Source organism: Sceloporus occidentalis, unplaced genomic scaffold, assembly GCF_023333645.1.
Source record: "Sceloporus occidentalis isolate IW3139 unplaced genomic scaffold, rSceOcc1.0.p SCAF_45, whole genome shotgun sequence".
NCBI classification, from domain to species: Eukaryota; Metazoa; Chordata; class Lepidosauria; order Squamata; family Phrynosomatidae; genus Sceloporus; species Sceloporus occidentalis.
Genome location: NW_028317025.1, coordinates 3,215,414 through 3,239,946, shown reverse-complemented (window position 1 = coordinate 3,239,946; position 24,533 = coordinate 3,215,414). Strand labels below are relative to the sequence as shown.

The 24,533-nt window shown below is 44.4% G+C and overlaps 1 protein-coding gene across 1 annotated transcript in view; it reads left to right on the top strand.

The window, feature by feature from the left end:
• Positions 1-24,533, top strand: part of LOC149289478 (G protein-coupled receptor 54-like) — a 128,121-nt gene that overhangs the window by 43,547 nt on the left and 60,041 nt on the right. The window contains exon 2 of the mRNA XM_089490640.1: positions 3,569-3,693. Coding sequence (XP_089346766.1) covers positions 3,569-3,693 — 125 coding nt within the window. The remainder of the gene's footprint in view (positions 1-3,568; positions 3,694-24,533) is intronic.

Sequence of the window (24,533 nt, the reverse complement as noted above, 5' to 3'; positions counted from 1 at the left end):
TATATGCCACTCTGCCCCCCCAGACTTACCAATACATCCCCACACTTGTCCCCCGTGCTCCAGACTCCCTGGTGTCTAGTGGGGGCAACCGGAGAATGTCTATGCAATGCGCATTGTCATGACCCTGGTAAGCAGGTCAGGTAGGAGCCCAGTCGCAGGGGATACAAGGGGTTCTGTCTCTACCCCACGATGCATGACAGCTAGTGGGATGGTACAGACAGGCGCAAGAAGCCCACTGGCGAGGCAGGAAGCCCACTGACGAGGCAGACGGCAGGAAGCCCACTGGCGAGGCAGACGGCAGGAAGCCCACTGGCAGGGCAGACGGCAGGATGCCCACTGGCAGGGCAGACGGCAGGAAGCCCACTGGCAGGGCAGGCGGCAGGATGCCCAATGGCAGGGCAGATGGCAGGATGCCCACTGGCAATGCAGACGGCAGGATTAACACAGGGTCAGGTACAGGGCCAAAGCACAGCGGTCCAAACACTTTAATGCAAAGGCCCTGCCTGAAGGGTCTGTTGTAGAAGCCCCAGCGGAAGTGCCAGGTAGCAGCGGAGGTTGCCTGGCAGACGTTCACCGGCTGCCAGAGACGAGGATCCAGTGTCACGGACTGGGTCCAAACAGATGACTGAAAGGACCCAGCGCGCCCGAAGATTGTATGCAGGAGTCACAGTGCAGTAGTGGAGCTTGGACAGGGTCTGGTTGCAGGGTAACCACACTCACCCAGGTGTTGAGCACCTAGGGTAGTGCAGCCAAACACCAGTGCCCTGATATGGCAGCGGATGTAGTCCAGAACAAAGTGAAGTGGTATCCTGCAGGCACCCTGGAGCAGGCATGAAGCATATCATTAGAATCACATGCAGGATGCTGCAGGCTGGGAGTATGGAAGCTAAGCAAAGGGTAAGCAGAAACATAACAAGCAAGGGACAGGGAGACCAGGCACGAAACTTAACCAGACAAGACATAATGTTACAGGGCACTACAGTGAACCAGACAAGGAATAAACATTACTAGACAAGATATACATGATATAGGGCACTACAGTGAACCAGACAAGGAATAAACATTACTAGACAAGATATACATGATACAGGGCACAACAAAGGACAGGGAACAAGGCAAGGAACACAGGGGAAGGAGTGAGGAGCCGGAATCCTCGGACGCTTCTCCTTTAAGCAAGGATAGGCCATATGAACTAGGACAAAGGGAGAGGAGAGAGGAGAGAGGAACCGGAATCCTCAGATGAGACAAGGAAGAAGGGAAAGGTACATAAGAGACAAACAAACATGAATACAAGAACTAGCCTAAGACTGTTTGATAACAATTGGAGATTCCGTCACATGATATGGCCATAGTATGCTTAGCCCACCACTACGCCAAAGTACTCCAATGACGGTGGGTCCTAACGCTAATCCTGCGGACAGTGGTACGAAACAAACCAAACATGTAAACCAAACACATAGCACTGAGACATACCTTTAGACTGAAGACTGAGACGAACAGAACACACAGGTGGGGCACACCTTATAAAGGAAACAGAGCTGAAGCAAAGAGCTGAAGCAGAAGCAAGGAATGGAAGATCAGAACAAAGCAAAAGGAAATCCAGGAATGGATCGAAGCAAAACAGGGAAACTGAAACAAGACAGATATGCAGCTCCGCAGCCTGGGCAGAACGTGACATCCAGGTCCCCTGCAGCGCTGCGGGGGATCCTCCTCTCCGGCAGCCAGTGAACATCTGCGTGATGTGTGCAGAAAACCTCTTCTGCTGCCCGGTACTTCTTTGTCTGACTCATCAGAATGTGAGTTTTTTATACATTTTTAAAAAAATGTTTGCTATATTTTATCATACAGAGTGCACTATTATTATTATTATTTTTTTCATGTAATTTATTCTATATAACCCATTGGGGTGAGGGTGAGTTACGTTTATATTTACTTCTGTCGCTCCGCTCACCGTTGGTGGGCTGCTCCACCAATACCTGTCTTTTTCCCGGTACTTCCGCTGGGGCTTCTATGGTGGAGCATGGAAGGTCATGTCACACCAGCGCTTCATCATAGAAGACCCGACAGAAGCAATGGAGGTTGTCTGCGTGCATCGCACAGAGGTCCACCGGCTGTCAGAGTCGATGATCCAGGTCTACTGCAGTCCTGCGGGGGATCTTAGTCTTACAGTCAGACCTCTAGTTGAGATCGGATTATAAAATGACCTTGAATATAAGATCTATATATATATATATATATATATATATTTTATACATTATTTGTTCGATTATAAGAAAAGGTTTTTTTCAGAGCATTATGAATTTATGCATTATGTTGTCCCTGCTATAGATGAGTTATCTTTCCTTCTCAAACATTTTCTGTGTTGTTTCCAGTATAAACAAAATGTTGCTTTATCTGGGATCATACATGCTTAAAAAAGCTATGATTAACATTTTTGGCAAAGTTCCCCAAAAATGTGTTTAAAGTTCAAAGTGGGTACATGTGTTAAGCATTCAGAGCTCAATATATCTAACAGGTGCTGCTTATTAAGTATTAGCAAATGCAAGCTCCACAGGAAACAATTAAGGACATGGTACAAAAGGTTACCTACAACAAAAGGGAAAAAAGGCTATAATTAACCATTGCAATGCCAGAGATCTCTATATTGGGAAAAAAATCAGAGAGAGATTTCTATTTTTTGCACCTGAATTTAGTATTGTGAATTTAAAAAGCCATAGAATTTTGTCTGAAAATAAAGGGCAGAAAACAAAACTTGTCCGAAAATCAATTAGTAAAAAGTGAAAAGGAAAATTTGTCTGAAATGATTTTGGACCTTGTGTACAAGTCTACTAACCTCGGTAATTAACCTTACAACATAACCCTCTAGTTGCCAGGTGAAGTTTCATCAACTTGCACAGTGTAGCTGTTGATGATGGGGAACTTTAATTTCTAAGCCTGTCACTAATTGCTATTTGCTTATCTGTTTTGGGTCAATCGCCGGAGCATTCATTTACTATGGGATTTGCATTGTATTGTGCTCTTGCCCTGCACATGTGGTATAAGGACGTCTGACCCGGAGTCATACCAGAGTCAAAAGGAGGGAAGACCACACTGACTCTGGCAGTCTCCTCCTAATCTGCAGAGTCAGTGCAGCAAGTACTTTTTTCTGATTAAGGACATAATTGCATGCCAGGGAACCTGTTGGGGGAGGGTCAAGCAAATGCTTACTGAGGACCCCCAACAATCTTTAAAAGATGGTTCACATATGTATGTTATAATTGTGCTAAAATGGTATAGATCTTCATTGATCTCTTCGTCATTCCTTAGATTCAGACCCACGACAGAAAGTTAATTAAACTGTTTTTTTTGTGTTTAAACATTCAAAGCTACCTGCATCATCTGTAATATTGTTCACATAATAAACTTTCAGCTTACACCTTTTTAAACACTTACTAATGATCTCTGTTACACCAATTTATTTGTGGTTAACTCTATTTCCTATTTACTATAGAAGTCACATCCAAATCTTTCACAGAAAGGATATACATTCTTTATCAACATTACAGCAAATTTTCTCTTTTACCCACAGCTAATCTGGCCACCACAGATATCATTTTCCTGGTGTCCTGTGTTCCTTTTACAGCCGCCTTGTATCCACTTCCTGGATGGATATTTGGAGAGTTCATGTGCAAGTTTGTCAACTATATCCAACAGGTGGGCATACTATATGTTCTATGCTTATACATGTCAGTATCTTATTGGAAGTCTTTGTTGTCCCCTTATACTACTACATAAGTAGATACCAATAAGTGCTTCTCATTGAAACTTAGATTCTTCTATGTTTAAAATTACCCTTACTTGAAATTGCGACTGTGTTGCCATCATGTTGAGCAACACAGCAAATGCTGAGGCAGCACAAGGATTCTTGCTTTGACAGAAAACCCCTGACATTGTATAATATATCATGTTTAATCTAGATTAACACTAATTAAGACCACACAAAATTACGATTTCTGTGTGACCTCATTTCTCAACATCTGATCTCCACAGCCCCAAATAATACTTTTGTAAACACAGTCTCTTGCAGTTTGATTTACCATTTTGAAAAGTTGTTTTTTCAGTAACCATAGCAAACATTTGTTAAAACCCAATAATTTTTATTCACTGAAAATACCATAGGCCAAATGTAAGAGCTAAACTCATCTGTGTACTTCTACATGATACCTTGCTTCAATTTGTAATGTGTTAAAAACATATTTCTAGTAACTCAGCTCAAGGGAAAGCTAAAAATAACCCATAGGGTTGTCTCCGAAGTTGAGATTCTAAAATGAGTACCCACTGATGTCAATAAACAGCAGCTCAATGAATAGTGAATCCACTAACTGCTTTCCTCCAAGGTAGATTATGTAAATTCAGATGCAGCCTCTCTATTTTAGATACCTACTGTGCATGCTAAAACTTTGTGTGTAATATTTGAAGTCCCTGGTATTTGAAAAAACACCCATAGATTGAATGAGATGTGGTTTCACAAGAAAGAGCAGAGAGTTTGTTGTCATGAAGACCATATTCGCTTTGAGCAAGTAGAAATTCAGTAGATGTTAAACCTGCTTATTTGCTTGGAGGCCATATGGCCACCCATCCAGGAGCTGGTAAAGGCATCTTTACTTAACATTACAAAACTCATAGGATCTGTACTTATGGATGAGCATGACTGCGTGTATGTCTCCAGATACTCTAATCACCAGGGAAAACACAACTAGCTTCAGCCATGCCTTCTCAGTAATCGAGTCATTATAGTGACACCTTCACAGCTACTAAGCTCCTTTTTATGTGCTAACATTCATTTGTTCCCTGGATAACTGACCTTTTGCCTTTGCTACCCACTCTTGGACCTCTGCCACCAGCCCAGATCATTGGAGTGTTGTATTGACCCCTGCTTATCCCTTTGTACTGCAACTTTGGATTCTAATGTTTGGGCCTCTATAATAGTGTACTGTAATCTGCTGCTGTGCAAATTTACAGTAGAATATTATGATCTATCCCATCCATGTAACCCCATTTTTAATCTTTGATCTAGATGTGAGAAACTGCAGTTTGCAATTCTAGAGATGAGTAAACTGGAGCTTTATCTCACCTGGTTTGAGCTCAGGCCAGTTTACCCATCTAAATTGCTATATAGCTATAAATGTGCTGTAACCACTTGGATATTTTAGCTCCTTGCAAGAGATGTGGAGATATTACTACTACAAATGAGGGCAACCAGGCAAAGAGAGAAACAAATATATATGCAGAAAAACACATACAAAACCAAAAAGAGAGTAAAGCACACTCATTTAGACAGAATGTCAGTTTGGCAAGTGTGGTTTAAGACTCAAAAAGAAGAAATACTTGATGGGTGAAGTGTCAGTATGGTCATTAAATTATCTCAAAATAAAGACACAGAGGCATTGAAATAAAAGGCCACATTGTCATTGATAATAACACAATTTATTTGAAGGCAATTGTGACGGAGACCCGTACTCGCACTGAGTAGCTCCGCTGTAGAGATCTTCCTTGCTGCTGAAAGGATTACCCTTTCATATTCCCCCAAGCACTAGCCGAGACTTAGTGTAGGGGTAAAACAGAACTCTCTTTATTGAGTACAGCACAGATATATATACAGCAAACATGATAGGATTAAAGGTATAATCCCATTAACCACCAGCCATACAGTTCTATGGCCAGCAACACTTCCCCGGGAACAGTTTGCGCGGTAGCCGGACCAGAGTTCCATAACTGCAGCTGGGTAATCCCCAGTCCTAAAGATTGGCCATAAAACCAGCGTTCCAGAGCGAGCTCCTACTTTGTAGCCCTCCACAAGCTTAATGTATCCTCAAAAGAGCGACATGGTGGGGCAAAGAGCATCCGTATCGATGTTCCAATTGTTGAAGGACATCGCTGCGGTTCCTAGCCACCGCACAGTTTCATGAATATGCGGCTAGGTCCCGGTCAAGCGTTTCCTGGTTTGTAGATCCCCCATAGCTGACTAGTCCATGGGAGTCTGGTTCCAGCAGACTAGAAGAGGTTTCACGGTCACCCTGTACCCCCAATGAGCACAGGGTTACTTAGACATAAGAAGGGACTGGGCAGGTGGGTAAGGAGTCTCCCCAGAAATCCAACAGTGCCCCCCTCCCCAACTCAAACATGCCCCCATGAGTCATTGTCGTTAAAGGGTTAAGGTGACAATCAAAGGATAATAAAACATATTACAAACTTGTTTGCATAAAATTGCAATCTTGATGACTGGCAGAGGTCCTTAAGAGTACTCAGGTGTAGCACTGGCATAACATCCCCTGGATGCTGGTAAACTGCTTGCCATTCACAAGGGACCCTGCCCACTATGAGTCCTGTACTTAGCTATTTGTGCTAGTGCCACCCAAATTACATGGACCTCAGATAGCTAAATTCAATACTGATGCCAGCCCTTTGGGACCATGCTGCCAGTGCTGCTTTCGACTTGAAACAAAGCAAAAAACAGGAGTTAAGCTCTCCCTTTTCTAAACCTCCCATGACATCGTTGTAACATTTGAAAAAAAAAACAGAGGCATTTTGCAACACAGCTATTAATGACTTGATTGAAAATGTACTACCCCCCAAAGCTCTGCCCAATCTGTCCAGCCAACATAATTAGTATAATTTAGCCATGCCTAGCTACTATGGTGCAGATTATATTACCAAATTCCTACAACACTACCATACATCCTTGGTATACAGTAGACACATTTGCAGCACAACGTCTAAATGAAGCTGGTTAATAACAGGGAAATAAATTATATCAGAATTCCAGAGCATTAAAAAAAATAATAGTAAAACAAAATTCGCATTTTGTGCTGGTCAAGGCCTGAGCAAGTGCTTTGCATGAGCTTAATAGGACCTTAAGGACAATGGGACAGTAAAGAAACACATATGGTACAGTATAAATATCATATTGAGCGAGGCACTGATGGTTGAGCCAGACAATGAGGAGGGTACAGCACAACTCCCATCATTATATAATAAGACAGATACTAAGGGTGGTACAGCATAACTCCCACCAATATATACTGAGCCTGACAGAGGTACACCACAACTCCCATCATTAAATAGATGGCAATTAATGAAGGACCGGATCTTTAGTACTCCATACAGTGGCGTCGGCCATGGGCCCCCCTACATCATGCTGTGCCCCCCCCAATTGAAACCCCGGGTTATTTTTGTTTTTTTCTGTTCAGCCATGATAGACGCGGAGAAGAGGGGCACCAATTGGTCGCTCAGGACGTTTTCAGCAACTGCTCGGCGCCCCTCACTCTTCTCCGCGAGGCCTCTGTCCTGGTTGCGGTGCTGGCATTTTATGCTGAGCACCGGAATATGATGTCCCACCGCGGGACTTCTGCAAGGTAAGTGAACTGCAAAGGGGGGAGAGGTTATATAGTGAGAAGGGGTAGATAGTGAGAAGGGGGAAGAGCGGGTAGATAGTGAGAAGGGGGTAGATAGTGAGAAGGGAGGGAAAGGGGTAGATAGGGAGAAGGGGGTATGGGGGTAGATAGTGAGAAGGGGTAGAGGGGCTAGATAGTGAAAAGGAGGAGAGAGAGGGTAAATATTATTATCTTTTATTTATATAGCACCAACAATTTACGCAGCGCTTAATACAAAACATATATTCAAGGGGTATGACAGGACGAGAATTGACAGACTAAGACAAACCGATACATTAGATGGAGAGGGCTCTGCTCGCAAGCTTACAATCTTGAGGGAATGGGGTGAAAAACCTAAGGCACAGAGAAAACGTGAGAGGTAGTGTGGTGGTTGTATCAATGACAAGGGGGTTCTAGCAGCTAAGATGGTATGCTTCTCTGAAGAAGTGAGGAATAGTGAGAAGGGGGAGAGAGGGGGTAGATACTGAGAAGGAGAAGAGGGGGTAAATAGTGAGAAGGGGGTAGATAGTGAGAAAAGGTGGGACAGGGTAGATAGTGAGTGTGACTGGAGGTCCTGTACTCCGACTGGGTACTCCAGCCAAACGTTGCTTCCTCCTGCTGGGACACCACCAATTAACCCCTTCAGAAAAATAAAGGATCATAGCAGCCCATCCCAAGCATCAGACCTCATGTTGAGGTGAAAACAGGATTCCGTTTATTTGGAAACACAAGGGTACTTGACATACAATAGACACAACAAGCCACACAAAGTTATCCATCAGGTCCTCCTTTGCACACAGCTGAGTATTTGCACTGAGCCCACCTCAGCCCAGTAGTCTGCGGGGAGGATGGTAAACACGGGCGTTTCCCTGACTTCTGGTTGAAACCTGCTGGATATCAGATCCAGGTGCAAATACTGGCCATAGAGGTCTCTGTCCTGTAAGTGGTTGGACAAGAGGAAAGAAGAAGAGAATGTACCTCCTCTTCAGCGACAGTAATGTAGTGAAAATAGAAGAGGTCAGTGGGTAGGAGGGCGCATAGTCAGAGGATGGGAGAGGGCAGGGTGGTGACTGTACAGATATGTAATTTCTCATAGTATCGATTTTAGTACTGAAGTATGTGGCAAAGTCAGAGGGATTAAGGTTAGTGGAAGGGGTAGTATGGATAGGTCGAAGAAGGGTTATGAGATAGGGAGGAGATGAGGGAGGTGAAGTAGGTTTCTTCATCAAGGTTGAGAGCGGAGTAGTAGGAACTTAGCATAAATTTGTAGTGCAGAAAGTCAGCCATGGAATGAGACGTTCGCCAACTACTCTCAGCTGTGCGGGAACAACATCGTAGGTGTTGGGCTACAGTCGTGTGCCAGGGTTGGAAATGTGAGCGTCGTGAAGAGCGAGTAGTAACTGGGGCTACATCCTCAAGAGCAGATGTGAGAGTGGAGTTATAGAGAGAGAGGTAGCGTTGTTAGGGCATGACATGTGACAGATAGGAGAGGGAGTAAATTGGTTGCGAACTTCTGAAGGTTAATAGACCTGAGGTCTCAGGTCATTGGTCGTTCGTACAGACTTTTAACTCTTGGAGCCAAGTTGTGGAACCAGGATTTTAAAAGTCTGTACGAGCCACGCTATTGGTGGCCAGCAGGGGGCTCTTCTGCCATAAACCAATGAAGTACAGGTGCACTTCATTGGTTGATGGCAGACGAGGCCCCTGCCTGCGACCAATAGAGTTGCTTGTACGGACATTTAAAATCCTGGCGCCAAAGCTGCTGCGTAGTGCATACCACGTTAACTCCGTATTAACCCCTTCTACAAAAAACAGCAAATAGGCGATGAAAAAAACACACAAAGAATGTACACGAATATTCGCGCGAACTGAACACAGGAATGGGCGAATATTCGTGGCATACAAAGATTTTTTCCCCCACAAAGCCGAACACGAAGGACAACATGAAGAGTTGGCCGGCGCCCAAGTCTAATAATTACCCCTAAATCCCTTCTCTCAGATGTTGAGGTTAGGACAGTCTCAAGTATTCTATACTCTGCTCCAGAGAAATAGCTAGCTCCTTTTGTGCCTGAGGCAAAAATGGAAAATTGTGCCCCCCCAGCTATTTTTTTTTACCGAGTCTTTTTTATTTACACTGCCGTTACACACTCCCTTTACGCACACTTGCCCATAAGCACACATATACAAATACACTGCCCTTACACATGACTGCCCACACAAACTGCCTTTACACACACCTGCCCATAAACACATATAGACATACACGTCCCTTACACACGACTGCTCATAAACACAGGTATACACATACACTGCCCTTTTACACAACTGCCCACACACACTGCCTTTACTAACACCTGCCCATTAACACACATATACACTGCCCTTACACGCACCTGCCCATAAACACACATACAGTCACAAACACTACTTTACCCATGCAGCAGGTAGCTGTGCACCCAATGCTCGACGCATCCTCTAGCAACGCGGTCTGCAGCCGTCCCGACGAGTGCTTCGCACATGCACGGAAAGCCAGCACTCTTTAAGGGACTGCGTCACGGATATTGGACAGGTAATTAGGAGGCTTCCTGAGACTACTTAAATGACTGACAGCTTTTCCATGGTGCTTAGTTGCTGTTTGGAGTCTCTAAAAGCAACTTGGCGGTTTGTTTCCCTGCTTTTCCCTGAATTTACCTGTTAACCCTTTCCTGCCTGTTGCTGATCCTTCCTGACCCTGGACCCTTTGCTGCCCATCCTCATACCCTCCGGATTGCCTTTACAGCTTTTGACTCGGATTTTGATCTCGACTTCCTTTTGCCTCTTAACCTCTGGTCTGGCGCTTTGGTTTACCTGTGAACTTCCCAACACCTGTAAACCCTTGGTCTGCTGCTACGGTGTGCCTGTCTGACATCCTGCCCAGTGCATCTGTTAACCCTTGGCTTGCTGCTATGGTGCGTCTGTCATCTGACATCCTGCTCAGTGCCTCTGTTAACACTTAGCCTGCTGCTACAGTGTTCCTGTTGTTTACCATCCAGTCCGGTGACTACTGCTCACGTCTCTGGGAACCGTACCTCCTGCACCAGAGTTCTGGTGGTCTGCTCATCGCCTGCTACACTCCAACACCCGCTCCCCGCTCAGCTCACTACTAGCAGTCCGCCGTCCTGCCTTCTTGTTAGTGGGTAGTGCATAGTTCGGCCTTCCTGCACAAGATTCCTTCTCTCCTGGACCAGGTAGACCTAACTCATATACTTCCCTTACAAACCTCTGCCTTTACACACATCTGCCCATAAACACGCATATACACATACACTGCCCTTACGCACCTGGAGGTGCCTCTCTCACCCTTCCTACGGCCCTGCTCTGTTTATGGGTTTTTATGCCATAGGTGCATTATCTTGCACTTATTCGCATTAACTGTCAGCTGCCACAGCTCTGACCCTTTTTCAAGTTTACCTAAATTATTTGCTGGGGGAGCACAAACATGTTTCACGGTGGACATTTTTAAAACCAAGTATTAAAAAGAATGGATCAGTGAAGGACACCATCATTTTTTCATTAAAAACAATGCTTCGAAGATTCCCTAGGTTAAAATTCTATTAATTAGCCATTACCCTATTATCCTAAGCTATTAAATGGTTGACTTACCATAAAAAAGGCAAGCAGTATATCCAACCCTTCAGAGCCTTTGTCTAAATACAAAAATGTATACATCATGGGCAAACAAAGACAAAGTACCTGTGACTCCTAAAACACAGGTGACAAAAGAAAAGTTGTCTATAACCTCGGATCACTCGTATTTTAAAGGACCAGGGACTCTCTTTCTAAGATGGCCTAACCTCCCACTAGCCCGAACAGCGTGCTCTTTGAGGACACAAGTACAGGTTTGCATTCGGACCCTTCTTGTCACAGGCGCACCAAATGACCCAGGGGATCAGAAATCAAAGCAGATATACACCAAATTAGAGACCGCATGACTACCTTGGAAGATTAAAACTCTAAAATCTGCAGTACAGTGGATACGCTCACTGGCCAGCTCATTGGGCAGGCAAGTATGTTGATACATCTAACTAGACATTTGAAAGATCTAGACAACCAAGGTCGAAAGAATAACCTGAGGGTACCTTGTCTCGGATCAGTGGTCTTAACTCAAGACCACCTACATGTTTTTACAGTTTGTTACTTTAACATTTGCAATATCTGTATTTTTATTTGGATATTTGTCCTCTATTTCCTTTAGTTGGCCCTCCATTCCTCATGTCCTTAAATCTCACTAAGTTTACGTCTCTGAATGACCTTCACAAGCCTTAGCAGAGGTCTAAATTATTATACATGCTGCAGTCCCTGAAAACATGTTGCTTTTATTCAGGAAACTCATTACTCAGTTATTAAAGAGTTTAGGTTAATAAATATTTCCATACAGTAATCGAGTTCCCCAATTCTAAAACTGAATGCGTTGCAATTATGATTCACAAACCTATTCCCTTTCAACTACTGGGTGTCTGGAGGGATTCTGAGGACAGGAGCATTTTTCTTAAAGGTTTCATGGATCAACAAAAGGTTATGTTAGCCAATGTCTATGCCCCTAAAAAAACAAGTCCCTTTTTGGTCCATCTCCTATAAAAATTGGCTGATTATTGACCATTTTTGGAGGAGATTAAGACATGACATTAGATCCTAGTCTTGATTGCTCTACTGGAAGGTCCTGCATCCCTTTTGTTAAAATAAAAAAAGTTAAATGTCTACTCCAATTAATAGACACATGGAGAGCCCAACACCGTTCTGTTTTAGACTACACATTTTATTCCCTCACATACAACTGTTATACAATAATTGATGCTCTTTTCTTATCTCGTCATTTACACTCCTGGGACAGTACAAAAAAAAAAACTGGAGCTAGCGAAACAAATTAGCAAACCCTACCCATGTTGCAGACTGTACTACTCATCTACACATTTGCTTTAGTGAAAACTACACTCCAGATGTCCCTATCCCTACAGTCTGGGAGGATCATAAGGCTGTGATGAGAGGGCATCTTATTCAGTTAAAAAAAATGGAATTTGCCAACATTCTATCCACATCCCAGCAAATTTCCACACAAGAAAATCAACATAAATTGACCCCTTCACAAACAACACTGTCTCAGTTGCAAACTTTAAGATCCCACCTAGCTACCCTCCTGCGCTCTAGGATCAAAATGAATTTTCTCAGGAAACACTTTTACGAGCTAGGAGACAAACCTGGGAAATTATTGGCCAGAGCTTTACGAGCTACAAGATCATCTAATTATATTCCTTAAATTTGTGACCCCAGGCAAATATACATTTTACCGCAGATAAGATAGCTGAATGCTTCCAAAATTCTTATCAAGAACTTACCTTCCCCAACACACCAACCATCTCTATCAAACTTGTCAAAAGACAAGGTTATCAGAACTCAGACTCTTGAGTCAACAGAGGATTAAAAGAAATTGAGACAGCAGCAAAGTCCACCCCGCAGGGTAAGTGTCCAGGACCAGATGGGTTCCCCTCAGTACAGAGTCGTAACTAGAAACCCCAAGGCCCTGGTGCAAAAATTGCCCCAAGGCCCCCCCACTTCAACAGCTGGTTTGTGCCATCATTGCCCCCAAACAACTTGTTTGTGCATACGCTGGCACACATATGTAAACAAACTGACGAACACACACATGTACACACACACTCTTCTCACCCCTTCTCACCCCACTTACACATCTGTGCTCACATGCACACAATTACACATCTGTCGAACAGTGAAGAGAGAAGACTGTCTTTAAAGAGAACATGTCACAGGCCTAGGTAAGGCACGCTTTAATTTTCCCATGGTCCCAGTTGTGGACACCGGAGCTCTTTGTGACGGACACAGGTGTCCATTTACAGGCACCTTGCTGACCACTGATTATTTGCCATTCGTCTTATCCCTCCAGAAACATCAACCCCGTTACCAATATTTGTGTGAACAGTAAAAAGACATACCTTACTATCAAGACCCTGCAATATCACTAATAAAAGTATTAAAAAGAATGGTTCCAAGTGCAGATCCCTAGGGTACACTAGGGTACAAAAGACTTTGCTTTGAATATACTCCCTTGACTACAACCCTATGTTGTTTTTCACTGCCTAATCCATTCAACAATATTTGGATCTAAACTCGGTTTATTAATACGTCATTTATGTGGGGTAGTTTCAAACGCCTTACTGAAATCTATTTGTCTTTAACTTAGACAGCTGAACTACCTTATTAGTCTATTTTTGTAACTGAGGTCCCTTTCCTTCATTTTCAGTAAAAACTGAGTGTGGTTATGTTAGAAAATGTCTGGCTTTGCTGTGTAGCATTCAGCATTTCCACCACAGTTAAGTTAAAATAGGTTGTGTATGCTGTGCTGATTTACAGAATGCTGGCAGCCCCCTGGATGTAAATTTGTACTTTTTTAAGCAGGCAGATGTAGTATATACTGATGCAACATAAATACAATAGCCAGTTGTGTATGTAGCTACCCCTGGGCCACTGGGGTGGACCACTTAGAGAGCAGGGTGGGCCAATGCTCTAACTCCAGGATTTTTGCAGACTAGATGCCCAAGCTGGGTTTACAGGATCTAGGTCCAGGACTTTGATTAAGCCTACATTACAGGTGGGCATTAAACCCCCCTGGAAATTGACAATCAAAGAGACTGTTTTGAGGAGAGGAAGTTCTCCTGTGCTCACAGGGAGAGCCCTTGAAGAAGATCCCAGAGCCAAGTGTGCCTGCCTGAACCCATGTGTTCTGTCCTGGGGAGGTTTCCATAGCCTGGCTTAGCTGGGTCTGGCCAGTCAGGGAAGTGAGTATTTAGGGTGGTCAGTCTGGACAAGCAAAGTATAGACAGCAATGGCTCCAATGGAAGCTTGTCTTTATGTTCTGATTTTGTGCTGAACGCACCAGCAAATAAATCACAGTTTGCTGCAAATCAGTATTACTGAGCCTTATTGCCATAGAGCCTTAAGATCCCTTAAAATGAAATGTATGGCCCTCTGGGCAAAATTCCTCCACAGCAACATAAAAGACTCATTGCTAGTTATTGTTTAAGCGTTTGATTGCAAGGGTGATACAACCAGTTATTAGTTTTAGGGTTTTTTTTAAATGACAATTTTTGTGTTTAATAATGTTGTCTTTGTCTTCTATTAACATTTTGGAAGATCTGAAACATTACAATGGGACAAATAAGCAAAAATAGAAGAAACTGCGAAGGAGGCATATACTTTTTCAAAGCATTGTGTATTCTCACATGCTAACACAATGCATCAACACACACTCACTCTAATACCACACACCAGGGGAGGGCTGGTATCTTTGGTATGGGGGGCAGGCAAAGTCAAGTGTCCCCATAAGCCCCTTGTCGTCACCCCCTCCAATAACATACACACTGATACACATTTGACACACTCATGTTTACAAATACACACACATGCTAACACACACACTTACACACTCATATAAACTTATGCTAATACACGTACACACTTATGCTAACAAACACACTTACATATTACAAAAAGAACATGTGTGTCAGGAACAAGGATGACAGCGGACATGGGCAGACAGTAATCAGACAAGATAATTACTTCCCATGCTCGGGTTCACTGGTTATAATCCTGAGGTTCCTGACAGCTTGCTTCTTTACTTGGGCTAAAAATGAGTGCCAATGAAGTGTTATATTTCCACCAAAAATGCTGGATAGACCTAATCTCGATTTATCTGGGGGACCTAGAGAGAGAGGAGAGGGCTTTATTATTTATTAACAGTACCTACACCCTGCAGGTCAGTGATGGGCAGAGGTCAAGAGACATGTGTGTCACTCCAAAGGATTTTTAAGACATTTAGCCCTTGATTGCAGTGGGCAAGGATGCCACCAAAAGGCATTCTGTACATCTTGTTTATCCTACTCTGTTTGTCCTCCTCACCACACATCTTCTTTTTTGCTGTAAAATTAATGAGATTAACCACAGCCAAGCTGCTATATTTTGGTAAATTTCTAAATACATTTTCATATCCACAAATTGCTGTTTCATCGTACATTTCAACACTTATCACCATAATTTGATGTGAAACGCCAATCAAAAATTAATCTATCCACTATTTTAGTCTTCATTTTGAAGATATATTAAACTTCATTTTTGAGGATCATTTGCATAAATTGTATATTTTATTGATGTCATCAAACTTTCAGTACTTTATTATATTACCATGGCTAGTAGTGATATTGTGTGCATCAACTGAGAGTCTATCAAGATTTCAGATATGGTTAGGTAATATAATATTATTGGATTTGCTTTCACTCTTCTAGATTAAAAAAATAGGTTTCATGGCACTACGTTTATTGGATCAATCAATGTTACATGGTTTCTGTGTATATTATATAGTGGGTTCTATAGTGTATTTTTATTTTTAATATCTAGAGTATGTTTTAATTATAGTTTAATTGTTTTATTTCCAAAGTGGCTATTGTTTTGTTTGTTTGTTTTTTTTACATTTGTTGTACTGATTTGTGTTTAGCGTGGTAATAGTTCATGCAAAACAAGCCCTGTTTCCCTGCAAAAAAAGAAAGCATATTTATATACATATCTGCATTACACTAATAATTTCTCTTACAATTTTTGCAATCTAATAGTAGTGTTCTTCCAGCTAGCATTTTGTAACAAACATAGGGATGAAATGCTTCAATATTGACACACTGTGGACCTACATTCTCTGATCCAGCACTTAGATTGTTAAAAAATGTTTATAACAAACAAGATAAAGTCACATGCATCAACAGACTTCCAGGTTTTCAGCTAGTAAATGCCTGTTAAGTATACATGTCTGCTTATAGTACCAATTTTGCAAGGGAAACCAGACTTGGTTGTTGTCCTGATTACTGGGAATGCTGTTTATATACATGACAGCACTAGCCTCGACTCACGAGCTATGTCATACCCAATTAACCCCCCAAATAAAACACAGACACCAATGTGGGATGAAAAGGCCACAGCCGATTTATTAACATCATTGCCACGCAACCTGTGAACATAAAAGAGGTGTGTTAACACGGCAATGACCGAAAACCAAATACAACTGAACACCCCTAAGCTTGCCAGGACCAACCGGGGGCCGAACTGTAAGCATCACTTTATGGGAGGGCATCCCGTGACGCCCAGCCCCCACCCGAGGTCCCAGCCAACATGCCCAGCCAGGAACTTCCCACCGACACTTTAACACCAGTGGCAATAACCACATAACACCCCCCAGCTACCTGGCAAGCTACCTCCCCGGCTGTGACAAAATGCCTAGAACAGAAACAGAGAAAATTACACCAATCAGGAACATAATAACAGGAAACATCTCAAAATAAAGGGAGGAGGGACAAAAACACAGGGTAAGCTGGCACATCAAACAGCCCAGAACCGCCCTTTCCCCTAACCTTATATACCCCCTCACTTTCTCCCCACTGAACTTTACTTGACCCCCTGACCTAGCCCTGCTGCATCAGTACACAATACACACATATTTCATACATAATAGTGGTATTCCATGGGCAGACATGCAAGAGAAACATTCTTCAGTCTTCTGGCATTAGGTTACCTGTACGTAAGATGATGCTGCGGTAGGCAAAAGGTGAGTCCAGAAGGTGTTAGGGACCTTCCAATTTGGAAATGCTCCTTGAATGTTGTTTCTGAATAATAAGGCTCCCAGTTTCGTCCTAACAGAGCTGCTGGAGACCTGGATCCTCCTCTCTGGCAGCTGGTGAACGTCTGCGTGATGTGCACAGACAACCTCCGCTGATACCCGACACTGCTGCCGGAGGTTGTCTGCGCACATTGTGCAGATGTCCACCGGCTGCCCCTACTTGACACCAGGGAGTCTGGAGAAGTCTTGGGATGCATCGGTAAGTTGGGGGGGGGGCATATAGGAAGGTATAAAGCATATCAGGGGGCAGATTGGCAAATAGGGGGGAATAAGGCATATCTGGGGGACAGAGTGGTAATTATGGAGTATAAGGCATATCAAGGAGGCAGAGTGGCATATAGGGGGTATAAGGCATATAAGGCATATCAGAGTAGCAAGCCATGGGGCAGATGTGCATAACTGAAGGGGGCAGATGTGCATAACTGAAGGGGGCAGGTTGGCAAATAAAAGGGAATAAAAACAAGAAATGCATTTTCTCATAGTTTTTATTAAATATGAAAAAATAGTACTAATAAAATGTTTTTATAAGGGTCGTCTTGTATTCAGGCTTTTTCTAAATATTCAAATTTTGGGGGGTCATCTTATAATCAGGGACTTATAATCAAGCAAATACAGTATATTCATTGCCTGAAAATGAACACGAAAAAAAAAAAGAAAATATTGTCTGAATCCATTGTGCTTGTTTACATATTGTCATACCGACAGCAAGACACCTCTACAGCCTCCACATGTACAGGCCCGTCTGAAGTTTGCCAATGAACATCTAAATGATTCAGAGGAGAACTGGGTGAAAGTGATGCAGTCAGATGAGACCAAAATCAAGCTATTTGGCATCAACTCAACTCGCCGTGTTTGGAGGAGGAGGAATGCTGCCTATGACCCCAAGAACACCATCCCCACCCTCAAACATGGAGGTGGACACATTATGCTTTGGGGTGTTTTTCTGCTAAGGGTACAGTACAACTTCACAGCATCAAAGGGAAGATGGGAAGGGGTCATGTACCGTCAAATCTTGGGTAAGAACCTCCTTCCCTCAGCCGGGGCATTGAAAATGGATTGTGGATGGGTATTCCAGCATGACAATGACCCAAAACACACGGCCAAGTCAACAAATGAGTGGCTCGAGGAGAAGCACATTAAGGTCTTGGAGTGGCCTAGCCAGTCTCCAGACCTTAATCCCATAGAAAATCTATGGAGGTTTGGCTACTCGAAACCTTAATGACTTGGAGAGGATCTGCAGAGAGGAGTGGGACAAAATCCCTCCTGAGATGTGTGCAAACCTGGCGGCCAACTACAAGAAACGTCTGACCTCTATGATTGCCAACAAGGGTTTTGCCACCAAGTCATGAGTAAAATGCATGGCCTTGTTTAGATTTTCTTTTATTTACCAAACTGCCCCCAGTTATGCACATCTGGCCCCAGCTTGCCACTCTGTCCCTATATATGCCTTATACCTCCTATATGCCAGAGATTCCACTGTGCCCCCGATATGCCTTATACCTCCTATATGCCAGAGATTCCACTGTGCCCCCGATATGCCTTACACTCCTTATATGCCAGTGAAATGCAACTGAGCCCCCTGCTATACCTTTTACCCCCAGATATGTCTTATGCCCCCGTGATATGCCTAATATCGATATGCCTTATACCCCCTATATGCCACTGTGCCCCCTGATATGCCTTATAACTTCCAATATGCCACTTGCCCCCATTTATGCCTTATACCTCCCTATATGCCACTGTGCACCCTGATATGCCACTCCTCCCCCTCCCATACACCACTCTGCCTCCTCCCCCCTCCCATACACCACTCTGCCTCCTCCCCCTCCCATACACCACTCTGCCTCATTTTCAACGATTTTCATTATCGATTATTATCAATTTTATCGATTAGTTGTTTCAGCCCTAGTATTATAGATATGTTAGCATGTGTGAGCGTATGGTTTTTATGTATGAGTATATGCTTATAGTGTATGAATACTTGTTACTGTATCTTGTTAGGGTGTATTGTTAGCACATTAATGTTAACATATATTATTAGTAGACTTGGGCACCAGGGGGCTCTTCGTGTTCGTCTTCAGAGAAAAAAAAATCTTCGTATTCCGCGAATATTCGCCCGTTCCTGTCTTCTTTTCGGGCGAATATTCGTGGACATTCTTCGTGCTCGTTTCATCTTCGTTTTCGCCCGGCTGCGTAGCAGGGGTTAATACGGGGTTAAGAACACATTGGAGCTGCAGCAGCAGATGTGTTCGCGCCGTGAAGGTATGTGTGTGCGACTCTATTGGTCGCCGGAAGGGGGCTGGTCTGGCATCAACAAATGAATTGCAGAACTGCAGAATGCACTTCATTCGTTGATGGCAGGCGAGCCCCCTGCCGAAACAACCAATAGAGTTGCACACACGTACCGAGGTGTACTGTACACAATACACATTGCCCGAAACTGAGGGCCAAGTTCCTCCGAGCAGTTGTCTTGTCTGAGACCTAGACAAATGCTCCAAGGAACTTGGCCTCCTTTTTATCATACACAGTCACACATCCATAGATGTTTAATAAAAGAATATGGATTATTTTACATTTTTAAATCGATTTTTAATACATGCCTAACATTTGCTACCTATTTATAATGGCATACTTTACAACAACCCAACTTTTACTAGACAGGACTGGAAAAAAGCAGGACTGTCCACGAAAATGTTGGTTGTGTTGGCAGGTATGCGAATGGGAAAATGTTGGACAAGAACTAAAAAATAGCTTAGGGTTAATGTACGGTTATGTTTAAGATTATTAGTAGTGCACTGTTTTGGTTAAAGATGTATTATGTCTAAATAATAATTTAATTTTAATTTTAATGGGTTTATTTAATTTTATTTTAAAGTTATATTTATTATTTACTTTATTATATTTATTTAATGTTGTAGTGCTACCCTACCCAGCTATACCTATGTGCACTAGCATACCTAGTTTAGCTAAATTTGATGGGACAGGAAAAAAGCAGGACTGTCCCTGAAAAAGTTGGGTCTGTTGGCAGGTATGTGGATGGAAAAATGTTATAGGGTGAAGTGTGAGTTATAGCATTAATGCTAGTGAGTGTAGAAGTGAAGGCCAGGGCAAATAACAGGAGGAAAGCTCCTTGTGATTTGTGAATTGTACGTGTGTGTGTTATGTGTGTTATGTGTTATGTCACTGTGTTATGTGTTATGTTTGGTAGGTTGTGTATCAGACGGAAAAAAATGAAATGGAAATGGAAAAGGAAATGGAAAAGGCGAATGAGTGGGCAATTGGCGACCCACTCACCTGTTTCACCCCAGGGCAAAGCATTCAAACAACTGTCAGTCCTAGACGTTTGGCAGCGGACTTCCAGAGCTCAGACACTAGGCCCTAGTGTAAGCTGACTACTCCGGCCGAGGTAGCAGGCGTTGCCACACCGCAAACAGACGCAGCCAGGGGGGAGAAACTACCCTTACCATTAGGGACATTTGAGGCATGACACTAGCCAGGAAGCGAACTGGCAGAGAAGAGACGCTGGCACCACCACCAGCAGCAGCAGCAGCATTGGGAAAGGCGAATGAGTGGGCAATTGCCGACCCGCTCACCTGTTTCTCCCCAGAGCAAAGCATCCAAACACTGTCAGTCCTAGACGTTTGGCAGCGGACTTCCAGAGCTCAGACACAAGGCCCTAGCGTAAGCTGGCTATACCGGCGGAGGTAGCAGGCGTTGCCACACCGCAAACAGACGCAGCCAGGGGGGAGAAACTACCCTTACCATTAGGGACATTTGAGGCATGACACTAGCCAGGAAGCGAACTGGCATAGACGATACGCTGGCACCACCCTCAGCAGCATTGGGAAAGGCGAATGAGTGGGCAATTGGCGACCCGCTCACCTGTTTCACCCCAGAGCAAAGCATCCAAAAACTGTCAGTCCTAGACCTTTGGCAGCGGACTTCCAGAGCTCAGACACAAGGCCCTAGCGTAAGCTGGCTACACCGGCGGAGGTAGCAGGCGTTGCCACGCCGCAAACAGACGCAGCCAGGGGGGAGAAACTGCCCTTACCAGTAGGGACATTTGAGGCATGACACTAGCCAGGAAGCGAACTGGCAGAGAAGAGACACTGGCACCACCACCAGCAGCATTGGGAAAGGCGAATGAGTGGGCAATTGGCGACCCGCTCACCTGTTTCACCCCAGGGCAAAGCATCCAAAGACTGTCAGTCCTAGGCGTTTGGGAGCGGACTTACAGAACTCAGACACAAGGCCCTACTGTAAATTAGCTACACCGGCGGAGGTAGCAGACATTGCCACACCGCAAACAAGTGCAACCAGGGGGAGAAACTACCTTGAACATTTTGGACATTTGAGGCATGACTTTAGCCAGGAAGCGAACTGGCAAAAGATTCTGGCACCACCACCAGCAGCAGCGTTGGAAACGGAAAAAGGTGAATGAGTGGGCAATTGGCGACCCGCTCACCTGTTTCACCCCAGGGTAAAGCATCCAAAGACTGTCAGTCCTAGGCGTTTGGCAGCGGACTTACAGAACTCAGACACAAGGCCCTAGCGTAAATTAGCAACACCGGTGGAGGTAGCAGACGTTGCCACACCGCAAACACGTGCAACCAGGGGGAGAAACTACCTTGAACATTTTGGACATTTGAGGCATGATTTCAGCCAGGAAGCAAACTGGCAAAAGATGCTGGCACCACCACCACCAGCAGCAGCAGCAGCATTGGGAAAGGCGAATGAGTGGGCAATTGACGACCCGCTCACCTATTTCACCCCAGGGCAAAGCATCCAAAGACTGTCAGTCCTAGGCGTTTGGGAGTGGACTTACAGAACTCAGACACAAGGCCCTAGCGTAAATTAGCTACACCGGCGGAGGTAGCAGACGTTGCCACAGCGCAAACACGTGCAACCAGGGGGAGAAACTACCTTGAACATTAGAGAAAGAAAATTAACTTTCCAAGCTAAGAGCTGGGTAACCCAACTTGGGCAGATTGAATTTAAGAAAGGCAATCTGCTCCATCAGATGAGGTGCCATGCGTGAGCGCTGTGGACTCAGTATGTTTCCAGTCATAGAAAACACGCGCTCACTTTGAACAGTGGTTGGCGGACATGAAAGAAGCTGCTGCGCAACCCATGAGAGTGCAGGCCACACACTCTTCTTTTCATCCCAGTAGCTAAGAGGATCAACATTAGGTGCAGAAGGAACTTCACAGAGGTAAAGTTTGACAATTTCAGCAGCACTACTCTCCTTTCTGCTGCTAGCTCTGTCAGATGGTCCAACTATACTCCCAAGTGCCTCTTCCCAAAACGCAGCTGCTCCACTCAGCTGTGTTGTGATGCTTGTGGCACTGCTGCTGATGCTGCTGCTAGGAGTAGCAGACCACATCATCTCTTCCTCCTCCTGCACCTCTCCCTCCTCGGACAGCATTCCCATTTTACGCTGCCAGTCACGCACCTTGTTAACCAATTGCTCCCGGTAGCTACTGAGAACATTGAATTTCATTGCTAGCTTTCCCTTCATTTTTGGATCGCAAAGGCACGCTAGCATCATTTTGGGACTCTCTTCCATGCGTTTGCGAAGGTGTACTTTTAGCAGATCCTTCAGCTTCCTGACTATGGCTGCTACGTCAGGATGTAAAGTGCCACCTTGAACAGCCTCACGGTTTTCAAGGAACACATCCATCTTGCTGCCTAGATGGGAGAACACTGGGATTACCTGGGCCAGACTGGCAGTGTTTGATTTTAAATTTTCAGTGGCATCCCTGAATGGTTTAAGGACTGCCACTGTCCAATCCTCCCTATTCAATGGAGATGTAATCCCAATATTAGGCTCTGAGGCAAGATTATGGATTGCCCTCTGCTGCTCCAAAATCCTCTCCAGCATGTCTAATGTGGAGTTCCACCGCGTACTGACATCCTGTCGTAGGCAGTGTACGGGAAGACCTGACCTCTCTTGCTCTTCTCTTAAAAGTTGGCTAGCCTTAACACTATGGTGAAAGTGCCCAGGGATCTTTCTGCAGCGGGACAGAACTACTGCTGCTACATTAGTTCCTTCTGACATTGCTGCCTTCACTACAAGATGGATGATGTGGGCTGCACAGCGCACACCAACAATATGACCATCTCGCAGCGCTTTCACCATATTGGCACCTCCGTCATTTACCACAAAACCAACTTCAACATTGGTGCCCACCTCTGCTCCCACCCAAAGGCTAAACATTTTCCTCATTGCATGCAGAATATTTTGGGAAGTGTGCTTTTCATCCATCACTTCTGCATGGAGAAGGAATGATCGGTAGCCTGCTGCAGCACACCGGGCTGCCACCAGTGTGCTGTCAAAGAAAGAAAGGCATGCTGCCCACTAGGTGCACTCCACAAATCTGTTGTGAAATGAACAGACTGACCAGCAGCCTTGGAAAGCTCCTCTTTCACTGCTGAAACACAGGACCGATACAATGAGGGGACAATGTTCCTACTGAAAGTGGAACGTGACGGAACTGTATATTGTGGAGCCACAGCTGCCATCAATTGTTTGAAAGGCTCCCCTTCAATCATGGACAAGGATGCCCCTCCAACAGCAATGAACTGACCAATAAGTCGCGTTACTTTATTGGCCTGCTGTTTGGACATTGACCTCTTGGAGTGGAATGCCACAAATTGTTCCAGGGTGGGCTGGACATGCAGTGCTCCAACCTGCCTTGGTCTCTGGCTGCCAGCACCAGCTGCTGCTGCTATTGGCTCAGAAGCAGCTGTTGGGGTTTTTCCACTCTCTCTGTTGTAGTACCATGGCCACCAGCTATGCTGCCTGCACTACGTTTTACTTCTGCATCTTTCCCCAATAGCACAGCGTTGTGTTGAGTGCTGAGGTGATGCTTCATGCTAGCACTGGTAAAATGGCCAGACACTTTCCCTCTGCTTATTAGCTTCCCACAATGTTTGCACTTTCCATAGCGCCCTTCTTCAACATTTTCAAAGTGCTCCCAAATTGGGCCGCACATAGCCTTGGAGTGTGCCTTGGGTGCTGCTTCTACTGCTCGGGGTGGATGAACAGCGGAAGAACTAGTGGTGGTGGCACTGGTGGTACTACCAGTACTGGCCATAGTGGGACTGCTAATTGTTTTAACTCTACCAGATTTGGTAGGTTTTGCTGCTGGTGGTGGTGATGATCGTAGTGGAGAAGGTGGAGGCTCAGGGGAAAATTGTGCACTAGTCATTTGTACACTGCTCCCTGAGGAATCTGATTCCTGACCACTCATCTCCTCTACTTCCTCTGGCTCATAGTCTTGTTCTTCATTAGCCAGATCAAATGGAATTCCTGCTAGGCTGGAGCTAAGACTGATATCGTGACTAGTAGTAGTGCGAGCAGGAAGAACAGACTCTGCACTTGGCCTCTCAGTCTCAGGCTCCTCTGC